The 15,317-nt window shown below is 44.6% G+C and overlaps 1 protein-coding gene across 1 annotated transcript in view; it reads left to right on the forward strand.

Moving 5' to 3' along the window:
* The window catches only part of Hs6st3 (heparan sulfate 6-O-sulfotransferase 3), a 713,852-nt gene extending 699,284 nt beyond the window's left edge, over nt 1-14,568 (forward strand). The window contains exon 4 of the mRNA XM_055609593.1: nt 7,741-14,568. Coding sequence (XP_055465568.1) covers nt 7,741-8,449 — 709 coding nt within the window. The 3' untranslated portion in view covers nt 8,450-14,568. The remainder of the gene's footprint in view (nt 1-7,740) is intronic.
* Nucleotides 14,569-15,317: the final 749 nt, after the last annotated feature.

Below are 15,317 nucleotides of genomic sequence, written 5' to 3' on the forward strand. Positions count from 1 at the left end.
GTGTGTGCATGTATGAGTGTGTGTGTATGCATGGGTATTTGAGTGTGTGCTTGTATGTGAACATGTATGTTTGTGTGTATGTGTGTGTGTGCGCTTGTGCATAAAAGAGAGAGGGAGGAGAGGGGGCTGTGGTTTATATGAAGTTAAGTAATTACAGATCATTTTAATTTTCTTCGTTTGTCCTGTTTCACACGCTCCACATTTGGGTGTAGCAATTATCTATTGTACTTCTTACTGGGAAAAACAATAAAAAGCAAAACCAGCCCCACAGCTGACTGGCAAAGATTTGTGCTTTATGGACAGGCTGACAGGTAGGGAGGCATGAATGGTGAGCCTCACCCTCTGAAGGGAGCTCCTGGCCACTCCTTGCCTCCCTGACTTGGTGGGTTATGAGAACAGAGACCTTTGAGGGAAACACAAACGCCTTCATCAAGGGGTCTGGTTGTTTTGTGCGCCGCAGGGAGGGAGGAGGTGGCAGCAGGGGTGGCCACCAGGGGCCCCCTGCGGCTCTGTGAGAACAGATAACACATGCTGGGTCTCCATCTTCTCTCAGAAGGTGGGCGTCCTTGGCACCAACCGCTCTGACACACCCCGCTATCAGCCTCCTAATGTTCCTTATTACATACCCAGGAATCGTGCTTTCTAAATTTCCGTTTCTTATTTCATCCTCCTGTACTCCTTCATTTGTTGTCAAGGCTTCCGAAAGGACCCTTCCATCGCTGTGTCAAAGGGCAGTGCGATTGTCAAATGTATTCCCGGAAGCTGCAGAGCTGGGAAGATCCTGCTCTGCAGAGATCCTGAAGAATGGGTCTCCCGTGGCACACATGACACTGAAGACAGAGGAGAAACGGATTCCACCCTGAGTATGTAGATAATGACTCCAGCAGAGAGCAGAGCAGAGAGGACTGAGACCCGCCTTTAGAAGCACATATCCAGATACTTCAGCCATGTCCGTCCCACAGCACAGGCCAAGAATCTCCTTTGAACCCATCCCCACATCTGTCCCTCACCACAGCTCACAGTGGCCGGTTGGCATCAGCTCTGAAGAAACACAATTACACGAGGAAAACTCATGTCGACCTGTGTAGGGCAAGAGAAAGTGGGAGAAATTTCTTATTTCCTGTATGTTTTACACAGTCGAGGAATCCATAAAATAGTGGCTGATAATTGTTTTGTGTTTTCATTCCATAAATGGTGGTGAATGAATAATTCATGTTCCATTTGGTCATGTGGTTTAGGTTCTGGGGGTGGGGGAAGGCAAAGCCAGCTTCTCTCTGTCAGGTTATAATGAAGTGCAGATTAGAAGGCATTCATTGGTTGCCACATTTAAAGGTGTGTACTGGAGGGCTCACGCCTGGCTGGGGAGTCATGGAGAGAAATCAATAGCAAGATGTGTGGATAGAGGAGTTTACACTTATGTGGCTTTTATGGACGCATAATACCACGGACAATGGTCTTGTTTAATTTTATATGGTTTAAGCTGCTGATGGGAGAAACATACTCTTTAAATTTGAGCCCAGCATTTTGTGAATTCTCCGCCTCGCCTTCCCGGCGAGCTGGCAAAGGTGAATGTTGTTTCGGTGACTCAAGCGTCTTGTAGGCCTTGCTCCACCATCCTGACTTACTGGCTCTGTTTCTCTCACACTGTTCAACGAGAAACATGAGACAGGAACAAAGAGGAAAGAGCTATAGCTGGAGACGGTGAGCATTCCCGGAGATGGAGGAACAAAGTCAGATTTCTTGCACGTGCCTTGAATTCCTCTTCGCCACAACCGCATGAGTTTTTCTGTGCTGGCCTCTTTGGCCACAGGAAGTTCCTCGGTGGCTCTGCCTGCTCTAACCAGCTTTCAATACTATCGATAAGAGAATCTTCTCAAGACAAGGCTTTCACTGTGTCAACAGTTAGCACCGGTGCTCAGAGCCTGGGAAATTTTGGTTTCAACACCCTTGGCAACCTTGTACTCTTCACTGTCCATTCATAGGTAAAGGTCATTTATGAACCTGCAATCTGGTCCCTATGGCCTGGCCAAGCTGCTTTAGCAATTCTAGAATGGTACAAAAAAAAAAAAGGTTCTTAAATATTGTTTTGTCCACTCCTTACATCTATTAACTTGCCAATTAATATCACTTTCTGCCCCAGCACACCTAAATCGTCAATACTTGAGAGCATTTTAAAAGCATTTAAAATGCATCTCCACATTACAAAAATATATTTCTCACATATTGTAAACCATTGATATGTATTAATTAAATCACTTTGAAAAAGGAACCAATTATATAAGAACTTGTATGTTAAATATAGTATCTTGAAGCAGTTAAGAGGAAAATCATTAATTTAAACACCAATTAAAATAAACCAAATAGATACTAATTAGCTGTTGTGTGAGAAATTGTCAACATTTTGCCTTTTATGTTGACTATCTTTGTGTCTCAACCAACTAAATCCAATCTACATCATTTTACTTTATGTATTTTTCTTTTAACAATAATGAAAATATTTTTCTATGAGCGAAAAAAAGGCATGTATATTAAAGCCAACATTGGCCTTAGTTACACAAGTACATGCCATTCACGCAGTCCTCAGTTTCTTTTGTCCAGCAATCAGTTCCTGAGCCTCTCCTGAGAGCTGGACATCGCCTTTAGCCACTGTGAGACATAAGGTACAATGCATGCTATTCAGAAAGGCACTTGAAGTTTTAGAGCTAGCCATGAAACTTACGTCAGTAACTTACTAATTAGTAAGTTTCATGTACTACAAAGCAAACAATATAGGCAGTAAAGCCAAGGGAAGGAGGTATGAGCCTTGAAGTAAGCCAGCAAAGATGAGTAAAGGAAAGAACAAACATTTTCAATGCAAAAGAAGAAAGCAATTGTGTTGTATGTAGAATTCTTTAATACGAGAACCGTTGAAAAGTGTGTTTTCTATTGCCTTGGACCCTCAATAAACTATGCTGAATCGTATGCTTATAATCAAGTAAAATAATGACTGAACTGACAACAGCATCCATTTCCGATTTTTCTGTGCACACATGAATTTGTCATTATTGTCGTGGGGCCACAGACCTGGCAATTCTAAGGAGTTTACTGTACTTTCGGCTTTCTTAAGTGAATTCACTCAAGTTTCCATGAAGTGGGTGGCAAGTAGATCTGTGGAAAGGACACTGTCACCAAGACAAACAGCTATATGTCTCAGGAACTGTTCTGGTTCAAGGAGACTGGCAGATCTGCCCTGTAGATGGTATTTAACATTTCTCTCACCTTATCAAAACCTTTGGTGCCTGAAGTCTCTATGGGAACAATGTCTTTAATCCCAGAGATCCCCAGTGCACACTGCTTATGTGAGGGAGAGAAGGTTCAAGTTATGTTTGGTTATATGAGTTATATGAGTGTCTGGATAGGTGGAAGGAGGAAAATGGCTTAGTAATTTATCAGCAAATAAAGATACAGGGTGGAGAGAGAAAGGGAGAGGAAATGAGGTGGGGAAACAGAGAGAGGGAGGGAGAGAGAGGCTGTTCTGTCTAGATGTAGGCAATGTAGCTAAAGGAACAGAGGGTAATGAGAGGCTTCTGCATCATGGTCACCATAGACCTACATTTGTCTTTCCTCCGCTTATCATTATAAGCTATTTTTATCTTCTGTTCCACTATTGAACAAGTAGGCTCAAACACTGAAGTTTCATGTGTCAAGGAAATGAATAATTTTATTAGAGACTGACTTGACAATTATGGGAGCAGAAGGAAATGCATTACCACTGCTCAGACATGGGGAGATGTGTTAGATTTCTGTCAGTAAAACAAAATGCCTGAGATACAAACCTTCAAAGGAGAAAGTCTTGTTTGGGTCAGTTTCAGAGGTTCCAGCCTGTTCTTGATTCCCCTGTCCTTCTCACCCTGTGGAAAGGTGGACAGTAATGGTGGCTAGGACATGAAGGAGAAAAACACCTCATTCCAGGACACCCCGCCGGGAGCTGTGGCCTCCTGGGCGCTGGGGGAGGAGAACCTCACACATCAACATGGCAGCAGGAAGGGACCACTGCTGTGAAGGTTTGCTCTGGCTCTGTCAACAGTTACAATCGGACACTTATGTGGTCCCAATGCAGGCAGCACCTCACAAAGCATGTTTACTAAGTTTTGTGTGTAAAAACAAAGCAATTCACTGAAAAGGCAATTTACAGATGATAATTTTTTTAAATTTGTTTTATCTTCATTAGTTGTCCTTCAATTTCTTGCATTTATTTTTACAGTTTTTCTGACTTTGTGTTTTGGCTGCATTACAGGACAGAAACAGATGAAATATGCTTGTGAGTGTCTGACTAAACCACTTCTGAAATTCTGTTAGCCACTGGTGTCCAGAGTCACCGGTTAGGACAACTTGGAACTCATTAGTACAAATGTTCTTTTAGTTCCTTTTCTTGTACTTAAAAAACAAGTTTTACTATAATACAATTCATAATTTTCTCCTTTCCTCTCTCCCTCCCATGTACCTGCCTTGCTCTCTTTCAAATTCGTGGCTCCTTTCCTTTCATCACTGGCGTGTGTGTGTATGTGTGTGTGTGTGTAAAACTATATAATGCAATCTGCTCAGTCTATATAATGTTACTTATGTTGATATTTTCAGGGCTGCCTATTCGATACTGCATTATCAGTCAATGTGTTCTTTCCTGGGAGGGTCCTCCTCTTTCCGCACTCCCTTGTTGCCTGTCACTGTTTTTTGTCTAGAGATAAGAGCTTGTGAGCATTCCCCTTTCCAGCTTGACACATCTATTGATGTCTTCTTTGTTCAGTTCATGCTGAGGCATCCCTATTGAGGCTTCCTGAGTGTAACTCTCCTAAAGTTCCTAGGATAGATACAGTCTCTCAGCAAACTTGCTGTTCCTCTGGTTCTCCTACTCTTTCTGCTCCTCCTTCCCCAATGATCCCTGAGCCATAGGTGCTGGAGTTGTGTTGTAAATTTATATCTTGGTGTCACATTTAATTTTATCTACAAGTTGACTCTTTCGGCTAGTAAACCTCAAAGATGTCTGACACTTATTTTACTCATATAAACACCACTAGGCATTATTAAATGCAATATGAAGTTAAATAGTTTAGTTTGGACCCAAGATCATTTAATACCTGATAAAGCAAAGTTACTAAAAATCCTATGCCTAGTATTCTCAAGTGAGATCAAAGCATATTTTTATAATTCTGAAGATTAACTTGGGTCTTGATGTCACTAACTTTGGAATTCATACCTCCAAATACCCCTCAACTCTGTTATTTTTAAAAATCTGGCTAGTATAAAATTTGAGACATAACAGTACTTGAATCTCACCCTCATTGGATCTTGCTGTTGTTGAAATACTTTTGTATGTCTTATACTTGGTATAACTGACAGGAAAGTTAATAATAGTCCATTTGTGCCATGGTTTGGCTCTATTAAACACCTTTCTAATTTAAATTATATTGCCCTGGTGTGTCTGGCAAGCATGACTCCCTGAGTTACATCCAACAAAATCCACTCTAGTCCGAACGTGATCAGCAATGAAAGCCCAAAAGTCATGCCACACATTTCTGGATTTTTGCTGACCTTTTAGGACACATTCTTCCAGTGATGAGTCATCATCTTTCCATCGTGAGAGAAGATAACAATGTCATGAAAAATGGTGATGGGCAGTCCCAGCGCTCAGGCAAGAGTGCACTAAATAGCTGAGGGCTGGTTAAGGCTCTGAAGATTCTTTAGCACATTCCAAAGCCTTTTGGTTTGCCTACTGGTAATAATATGCATTGAAAACAGCAGAAGAAAGAGACAAGGGTATAGATTAGAAGAAAATGCACCATCAATTATGTCTAGAAGTCAAAATAAAAACAACTCATCATTCATCCTCAAATATACTTTTTGTTGTTATAGCTGAGTATGTAAAGATTTTCCATCTAGTTTATCTTGGCCAAGTAGAGCAAGTACTAGGTTGAATGTTCCTCCAGAAGTTTTTGTTTGTTTGTTTTGTTTACTTTCATGATGTGATGACAAAGGAAGAGTTCTTTTGAAGTAGGGCAGATCTAATTCAATCTATATTCTGTAACTTACTACAAGTATAATCTTTGAAAATATGTCTATCTGTCTGTCTGTCTATCATCTGTCTATCTACATATCTGTGTATCTATGTATCTATGTGTCTACCTATCTGTCTATCTCTATCATTTATGTATCTGTCTGTCTGCCTATGTATCTATGTATCTATGTATCTATGTATCTATGTATGTATCTATCTATCTATCTATCTATCTATCTGAGTGTCTGTCTATCACTCAATCTATCTGTCTGTCTGTCTATCTACCTACCTTCTTACTATGATGTCTGTGTATCCATGTCAAAATATCTGCTTTTTATTGCAAAGCTTCTTCAGAGAGCTCACGCTAAGACAGAGTGGGCTCATGTGGTTGTGCCTTCTCCTTAGTGACAAGCAGAGGGGATACACACTGCATAATACTGCTTCTCCTCAGAGCTTGGCAGGCCACCTCCTGACCCTCGGCAGCATGCAGGGCATCTTACAGGGGGCTGCCTGGGTTCTCCCAGGTCATTATGGGAACTGCACCTGGACCCCGGGGCCACTCAGAGTCAATATGATTGGCCCTCTATTTCTAGAGCAGGTCTAGAAATGAGACAAGTCCTGGGCATGGAAGACAGGATCAAATTGGCTTCTGTGGAGAGATAACAGGAAAAGTCTGGCTTCAGAAACGGAAGACAACCCAGAGGACTGCTGAGGATACTTCCCTCCTGCAGGCTTCTTTGTGGCTTCTGTGACAGATGGACCTCAAGCCTCTTCTTAATCACCTCAAGTGACAAGCATGTGGTGGGCAGTCCACACACACCCTCAGCTTATAATTTAAGGAGCACTGTCATGAGAAAAGAAGAAGAATTGGGCTTTGGTCGTGCCATTCTTGGTCCTCTGACTGTGGATAAACACTCTAATTTGTTGTGTGTTTCCTTCTCTAGCAGTGCCGTGTGCAAACTTACAGAAGTTTGATGTAAGGCTCAAGTAAAGCAGTTAACAGGGACTAGTTAACTAGTAAGGGAAACAGGGACTGTCTCTGACATGAACTCAGCGGCTGGTTCTTTGATCACCTCCTCCTAAGGGGGGAGTAGGCTTACCAGGCCACAGAGGAGGACAATGCAGACAATCCTTATGAGACCTGATAGACTAGGGTCACATGGAAGGGGAGGAGGACCTCCCTATCAGTGGACTGGGGGAGGGTCATGGGAAGAGAAAAGGGAGGGAAGGTGAGATTGGAGAAGGCGAGGGAAGGGGTTATAGCTGGGATACAAAGTGAATAAATTATAATAAATAAAAATAAATAGATAAATTTAAAAAAATTAAAAAGCAGTTAACGGTAAAACCTTTCCACTTCAGATGGGGGATGCATTTTAAGCCTTCCACATCTACTGTAAAAGTAACAAGTTAAAGCCATCAGTACTTACCAGTGACTACCTGCTGAGTGAATGATTGAGTGAATGAATGATTCATTTGGCTCCCACCCACCCCTGTCCACACTCAGTGGAGTAGAAAAGTCTCTGTAAAGTTAGCTCTGTTGTCGGGAAAGCAGTGCAATCATACACACTTTGTGCGTGCAAATTCAGGCCAGTTATCCTCCTCGAGCATCTGGCAGTACTGCGCATCCGCTTGGCATTTCTACAGGCCGCCGAGATTCAGAACGGCAGCGTGAGCTTTGTCAGCCACTGACCTTCTCTAATCTCTTCCAGGAATTTCTACTACATCACCATGCTGCGGGACCCGGTGTCACGTTACCTGAGTGAGTGGAAGCATGTCCAGAGAGGGGCCACATGGAAAACCTCTCTCCATATGTGTGACGGAAGGAGCCCCACCCCGGATGAGCTGCCTACCTGCTACCCTGGGGACGACTGGTCTGGGGTCAGCCTACGGGAGTTCATGGACTGCAGCTACAACCTGGCCAACAACCGCCAGGTGCGCATGCTCGCTGACCTCAGCCTCGTGGGCTGCTACAACTTGACTTTCATGAACGAGAGCGAGCGAAGCAGCATCCTGCTGCAGAGTGCCAAGAACAACCTGAAGAACATGGCCTTCTTCGGGCTCACGGAATTCCAGCGGAAGACACAGTTTCTCTTTGAGAGGACATTCAACCTCAAGTTCATCTCTCCTTTCACACAGTTCAACATCACGCGGGCTTCCAACGTGGACATCAACGACGGCGCCCGTCAGCATATCGAGGAACTGAATTTCCTGGACATGCAGCTTTACGAGTATGCAAAGGATCTCTTCCAGCAACGCTACCATCACACCAAACAGCTGGAGCACCAGAGGGCCCGCCAAAAGAGGCGTGAGGCGCGGAGGCTGCAGCGAGAGCACAGGGCCCAGCGGTGGCCCAAAGAGGACGGGGGCCCCGGGGGGACTGTCACCGAGGACTACAACAGCCAGGTGGCTAGATGGTGACCCTCTGCCCGCTCCTTTCTGTGAGGGGATAAGCAGCATCTCGGCCTTCTGTTGGGTTTCTTTGAAGAAGTCAGGCCACGCTGAGGACCTCCAGCTGGACGTGACATAATTTGGACATTTGCTTCCTCTTCGTCGTCGGCGTTTTTGGTCCAGCTGGAGATTTTCCGTCTTGTTCTTTTCCTTTTCTGGACGTTTTCTGATCACTGATATAAATGGGATAGAAATGTATCTAACAGACCACTGTAGAGCAGGTCAGGAGAGGCTTCAACAAGAAAGTTTGTAGGATCTTAGCCACTCCCGATGGGTCCTGGGACCCACAGACACACACAGGAAAACTAAAATCATGGTTTGGATACTCTGCTGAACGCTGCAGGTTTCACCCAAGAGAACATTGGTCTGCTGAGAGAGAAGGGAGAGAGAGGGAGAGGAAGGGAGGGAGGGAGAGAGGGAGAGGGAGAGAGAGGCCCTTTTGCCTGTGGATGACCCTTCTCACTCAGTTTTGGATTGGGGGACTGTTCAAATGAGGTTTAAATCATGAATAACATGGTTTGTCTCTGCAGTTGCTTTTAAACAAAATTGCTATAATGTTGACCATAGCTAGAGACCCCTAGCCTACAGACGATGACACCAGAGCCCTAAGCCATGTGTCCACTCTATCTTTTGGGGAACAGAGAGTAGACACAAGGCAGGGTTGGTTACGATCCTGAGAAATGAACATTGGTGGGACATTTGGGGAAACACACAGATTTAATAATGACCAAGGAGACTGCACTTTACCAGTGTCAATCTTCACTTACTTAAAGAGTAAGTAAAAAATTGTAAGAGTGATAGCAGAGAAACCAGGAGAAGGCCTGCATTTCTGGCCCAGCTTTCTATCTTTGTGAGAAGCTGAGCAGACAGCTTCTCAGCCAGGTTGGAAATTCTTCTGTCACAAAAGAAAAGAAGTTTTCAAAGAACCTGTCTTAGAGAACCAGAGCTGAACCAAGGGGTACATACAGTCCCCTCCAGGTCAGTAAAAGAATGTGGCATCCGTGAGACAAGTCATCAGGGCCTCAGAAGGCTGTTGCGCCTGGCATTTGCGGGGCCTCGGAACTGCTAGCTTCCTACATGACCTTGTCTGTGTACAACTAGAAAACCAAGCCACAGCGTACAAATCCGGACCAAAAATAAGCTGCATTGTCCCGGGTTCCTTGGTTTTGCCCTTTCCAGTCCGCAGCAGCAATCAGAAAGGAACAGGGAGGAGGGAATAGAAGGCCTCCAGCTCACTTGGAAGATCAGAGAGGGTGGGAAGTTTTACAACACATTGATAAGATCAATCCTTCCAAGCAGCTGAAGGCCAAAGGCTTGAGAGCCCTAAATCAGATCGGAAAGCCTGCTTCATTGATGTCCTTCATGTTTGATGTGTAAGCCAGCTTTATGCGAGCCACTGCTCAGCCTCCAGAATCCTCTCTGCGGTTGAGAGGCCACCATCTCCTGTGTCATGGAGTGCCTCCTGCAGGGGAGCCTATCTCTTGCAGATTCTGATGGAGAAGTGGCTTTGGTATTTCTCTCCCTGTGGTTGGCACGCACTGTACTGCAGGAAACGGCCCCATTGCCTGGCCTCGTGTCATATTCTAAAGGAAGCCCCCTGCTGTACCATAAATATATTCGGCCTAAGGAGGTAGATTTGCTGTGTTCATTCCATAGCTGAGAAAATGAAGGCCACAGACGGAATGAGGCTTCCTTGGAGATGGTAATGTAAACCTGGCCATCCACGAAGCACAAGGTCTGAATCTACATTGTGCTTCACAGGTGGTGTTTGCCTCCCTCTGGGTGACATGTCACCCCACAGGTGACGTAAGGTGAAGGGACTGTCCTTGTGGCGGCCTCACACCCTTCTCCCCTCACCACCATCACGCTAGCTAGCTGACAGGTGGATCGCTTCTTTGACAGCTGCAATCTCTGTGCCACACACAGATGTAAATTTCAAGTGGGCAGTTAGCTTCCTAGATGGTAGAGGGGAGACCTCAAAATACACGTGTGTCTCTGTGTGACGATTTGGTCCAGGGGAGGGAGAGGGGAGGGAGAGGGAACGGGGACAGCAGGCCTGGATGAGAGCACATGCAGTTAAGATCCAGTGTTCTGCCAGAACCTGAAAATGGTGCCTCTGTCGTCAGCTGTGTACACACACACACACACACACACACACACACACACACACACACCTCAGTATTTTTTCTTGATTTTTTTCAAGAAAATCAAACCAGCCTAGAAAGCATCAGATTGAGTCTTTCAGACTTACTGTACATTTTGGCAAGGAACCCTTGGAGGCAGCCCCCGCCACCTTCACACTGCTCCTCTGGACCCTTAGGGCTTATACTAAAAGGCTTTCTGCCATCTTGATGATGAGGGCATGATGCTTGGCCCTCCCTCGGGGCGGGCCATCCCTGTGTTGCCCCTAGGCCTGTGCTAAGTTAATCAGGAAGACCAACACTGGCTTCCTCACTTGTGTGGTTCCCTTTGGAAGTGCCACAGTGGCCATATCCCCAGGGCCCTGTGTCTAGAAATGGAGGGACGGGATGTAGCATGTCCTCGGAGATTGTACGCACAGCTCCATGCGGCAGGAATTGATGCCAGAGTGACAGGAAGTCGTCAGCCTTAGGGCCACAAACCATACCAGCCCTAAATGCACAGAGTCCAAAGCTGACAAGAGGAGAGTTCCCAGGTAACCCATCTGTGACACCTCCAGCTCTCAGGCAGGACGCGCCTCCCTCCCTGCTTTTGGCAGAAGGCGCACAAGAAAGTAGGTTGGAGTGTGTATGGGGTAAGTGATGTGTGTGTGTGTGTGTGTGTGTGTGTGTGTGTGTGTGCGCGCATGTGTGCGTATGTGTCTATATGTGGTGTGTGTGTGTCTATGTGAGGGGAGGTGTATCTGTCTATGTGTTGTGTGGTGTATGTGTATATGTCTGTATGGTATGTGTATGTGTGTTTATGTGTGGTGTGTTTGTGGCATGGTGTGTGTGTTCTTGTGTGTGTCTATGTGTGGTGTGGGTGTTATATGGTGTGTATGTGGGTGTGTCTATGTGTGTTATATGTTTTGTGTCTATGTGTGTGGTGTTGTATGTGTGTCTATGGTGTGTGTTCACATATTTCAGAGTGTTGTGGGAGTGTCTGTTTACATATTCTAATATTCCATGTGTGTCTGTCTAGTTACATATTGTAGTGTCTGGTGTATCTGTCTGTCTGACTGTTCACATTTTTGCAGTGGTGTTTGTGTGTGTGTGTATGTGTTTTGTGAGAGAGAGGCAGAGAGAGACATACACAGAGAGACACGGACAGACAGAGAGACAGTGAGACAGAGAGAGAATGTGCGGTGTGGGACATGTGTGTCACACACACTCTGTGTCCTTCCAGCTTCCTAGAAGTCTCCTCTTGATGCTGGAGAAAATAATTAATAACCTCACCAACCAATGTGACAACGCCTAAGGAAGGCTAGGAATTACTGAAAAATACAAAGACGTTTCTTTATCAGAAATTTAACCAAGGTTGGAAGTACCAATCTTCATTTGATCAGACCGTAACACCGTAGTCTTAGTCTGAATGGAGAGGGCACTAATTCTCTCTATTGCTTCTTCACCCTAACACAACACCTGCCTCCTGCCATGGTGGCTGTGGTAGCAGTGGCCATCTTGTTTTCTTGAGAAACTGGAGTGGAAGCAGAGGGAATTTCAGGTGTTGCAGGTCATATGGCACTGGCTGGAGTCTAGACATTGGCCACATCTCGCTGCACAGAGCCTAGAAAATGTCTTTCTACTTCACTGCCAGGTGTCTTCATAAGTGGAGGAGCTCTGTTGTTAAAGAAACAATGGAAAATTAATACTGATTTAAAAACCTATTAGTCTGAAAGTACAAAAAGAAAAGGGAGAAAATGCCTAGTCCTTTTTAGTGTCATTTATTTTCTCATCAGTTTTACAAAGGATGAGATTAAATTTTACTCTGTCAGCATCTAATGCTTTTCAAAACACGTTTGTGTGGCATTTCCTTTGGCCTGCCTTATATCTTGTGTGCTGACTGGAATTTCCATTCTCTTACATTTGCTCATATGGAATGAGGAGTCAGTTGTTGAAAGTTCCCCAGTTCTCGTTCATTTGGAGGAACGTTGCTCAGAGCACATGGTCTCTCGGCTTTGGAGGTTCCCACTCCTGCAGGCTGCTTGGTGTCGTGCTGGGACTGGGCATTGCACGAATATGAAATCTAAATCTTTATTGATTTCTGTCTTTCTTCACCTGTGGAGCTGTAGTAACCTAGAACATACGTGGGCCTGTCCAGTAGACCCAGCTCCGCCCCAGTGAAGGGCCTCTTGCTAGGATGAAACACTAGCGAGAATGTGGTCCCGGGAGTCTAAGGAAGGCATGAATTCAGGGGAGATGCTCAAATACCTCAGCCCTATTCCACCGCAGACTATCCCATATGCAGACCGAGGGCATAAACTTCATATGCCAGTGCAACACCCAGCGTTCGAGAAACTGAGAACCAGCAGCTGCCGGTGAGGACAGCTTAAGGGGTGACCCATAGGGACTTCGCTCACAAAATGCCTCCTCTCTCCTTCCCCAGGCAGCTGGGGTGTTATCAGCAACATCTTGTTACTGTTCGTATGGATTTTATTTGGTATTGCTGGGTTCCTTTGCCCATGGAGCAATGATGTGCTTTAAGCTGCAATAAATAAGCGACTTTCCCAGACACGTCATCTGGCTGAGAAGGAGGTCAAGGTGGGATTAAGCAGAAATAGAGGACCGTGGGCAGTGGGGCAACCAGAAGAATGTGAGGCCCAGAGAGGCAGGCCACCAAAGAGAGATCGAGGATGGTTAAAATATGCTCTAGGCACTAAGTGGGGTTTGGAAATGTGGTGAAGATGCAGCTTTTCTCCTTAGGATCAAGGACAGCCCCGAAACACAATGGGGATGTTACCCGTGACGCTGGATCAGAGCCTTGGGGTCCGAAGGCAGGGGTGGCATGGGAGGGTAGATTGAATAGAGAGCTGTGATTTTACGTTTTCCTTTTCCATCATTATTGTGCCTCTATTGGTCACCAAAACTTTACCTGAATGCCTCAGGCTGGGTGGCTGGGCTGCCAGCTCTGCCTAGTTCATGACTTCCGGGGAGTGCGGTGGGTCCTCGGTCAATGCTTTTGGCTTCCCTTTTTATACCTCTCTGTCTGTACTGGACATTCGCCAGTGTCAGCACTGTTCTCACCATATTCACCAGGACTCATCTGGATGAATTCTCTGAAACTGAATGAGCCCTCCTGGACAAGTAGGGGCATTCTGGGTTTGTGGCCTTCGAATAGAACACCCATAAACCCATCTTTCACAACCTTATGACAGAACTGACCTTCCCTGCAGAGGCGCTGAATTCCGAGGTCTGGCCTGTTATGAACACCAGCAATGCTTGCAAGCCTCTACCCTTCTAGGCGAGGACCGTGGGCGGCCTGGTGGAATGCTGGATGCTGAATCTGCAGACACAGACATGCAGTCTCTCTGGAGCCTGTCTTCTTTGGATCCACAGGAAGAACTGCAACTGTCTGTCTCCGGCTTGCTGAGGGGGACTCCATGAGATCTACACTCTGCTTCACTGCGGGGATTCATGAAAGGCCAGAGATCAGGGCTGCGAACCCTCAGCTCTTGCTGAGAAAACAGTGTCCTGACAAGCAGTTTTATGTGACTTAGTCATGATTACACATGTTCCATCTCTTTGTCATGCTTTGTTTGAATCATATGACCATGATTTTTCTTCCAGTTTTGCTTGCATTTCTCCTTCTTCTTCTTCTTCTTCTTCTTCTTCTTCTTCTTCTTCTTCTTCTTCCTCTCCTATGTATCAAATCAATGTTAGAAAAATTGAAATCTTTATCTGGTGCCCCATTTTAGATGTAAGATAGTTATTCAATAGATACAAGTTATTTCTCCTACAAGATGTTTCTTCTTTTGTTTCTGTGCAGTATGTATGAACTTGGTTAATAGGAGACTATATTGTGACATTATCAACCTTTATTGCTATTTAAAAATGATAGTTTGTAGAACTGAGGATCCCCATTGATGTGAAGCACAATTTAATGAATAAGTTAAACATATTAAACTGTTGTGATGTCAAAAATAATTACTTCCCATGGTGTTCTTGTCTGACTTTTACACAAAATGAAAAAAATAAATAAATACTTCAAGGGGTTATGGAAATCAAATCCAAAGAATCAGCTTAGTCAAACTTTGGAAATTCATGCTATGGTATAAATGTGGTTATTGAATGTGAAAGCGTAAAAGCTAGAAAAGACAATATGAGGACTGAAACCAGTTAGAGTCTGTAAGGTCAGCGAGTTTTTCACAGGCTCTCAAACACATCACTTCTAAAACTGCTTCTCTGTATCCTCCCCTCTTCAACCACTGAGTACCTTAAAATTACATGGAATGCCACCTGATGAGGGGAAGGGATGAGATAAAGACTAGAGAAAACATGGTGAGAGGGAAGCAAAGATTCTGTAAAAATGACCTGTGAATCCCATCAAAGAGAGGTTAAAAAAGAAAAGAGAAAAGCAGGGCAGAAGAAAAGCAAACAAAAATGGAGACTAATGTGGTCCCTCCCCTTGTTCAATCTGTGATGTGGGTGAGACTTAAAAGAAAACAACAATATAGTTCTTTCTATAATATACAAAGATGGAAATTCCAGGTTAGAAATATTTCCCTTGTATTCAAGACTCTCAGGTGATGCAATTTGTCATTTTCTTTTTTTTCTCCCATGGAATGGAAACTGTAGATTTCTGCTTTGCTTATGGGTGCAAATTTTTTTAGCCATAAGAAAATATCATTTAACCAAATTCCCTTCTAGTGGGACTCATACAA

The sequence above is a fragment of the Psammomys obesus genome, unplaced genomic scaffold, assembly GCF_907164565.1.
Source record: "Psammomys obesus unplaced genomic scaffold, mPsaObe1.curated_primary_1811, whole genome shotgun sequence".
NCBI lineage: Eukaryota > Metazoa > Chordata > Mammalia > Rodentia > Muridae > Psammomys > Psammomys obesus.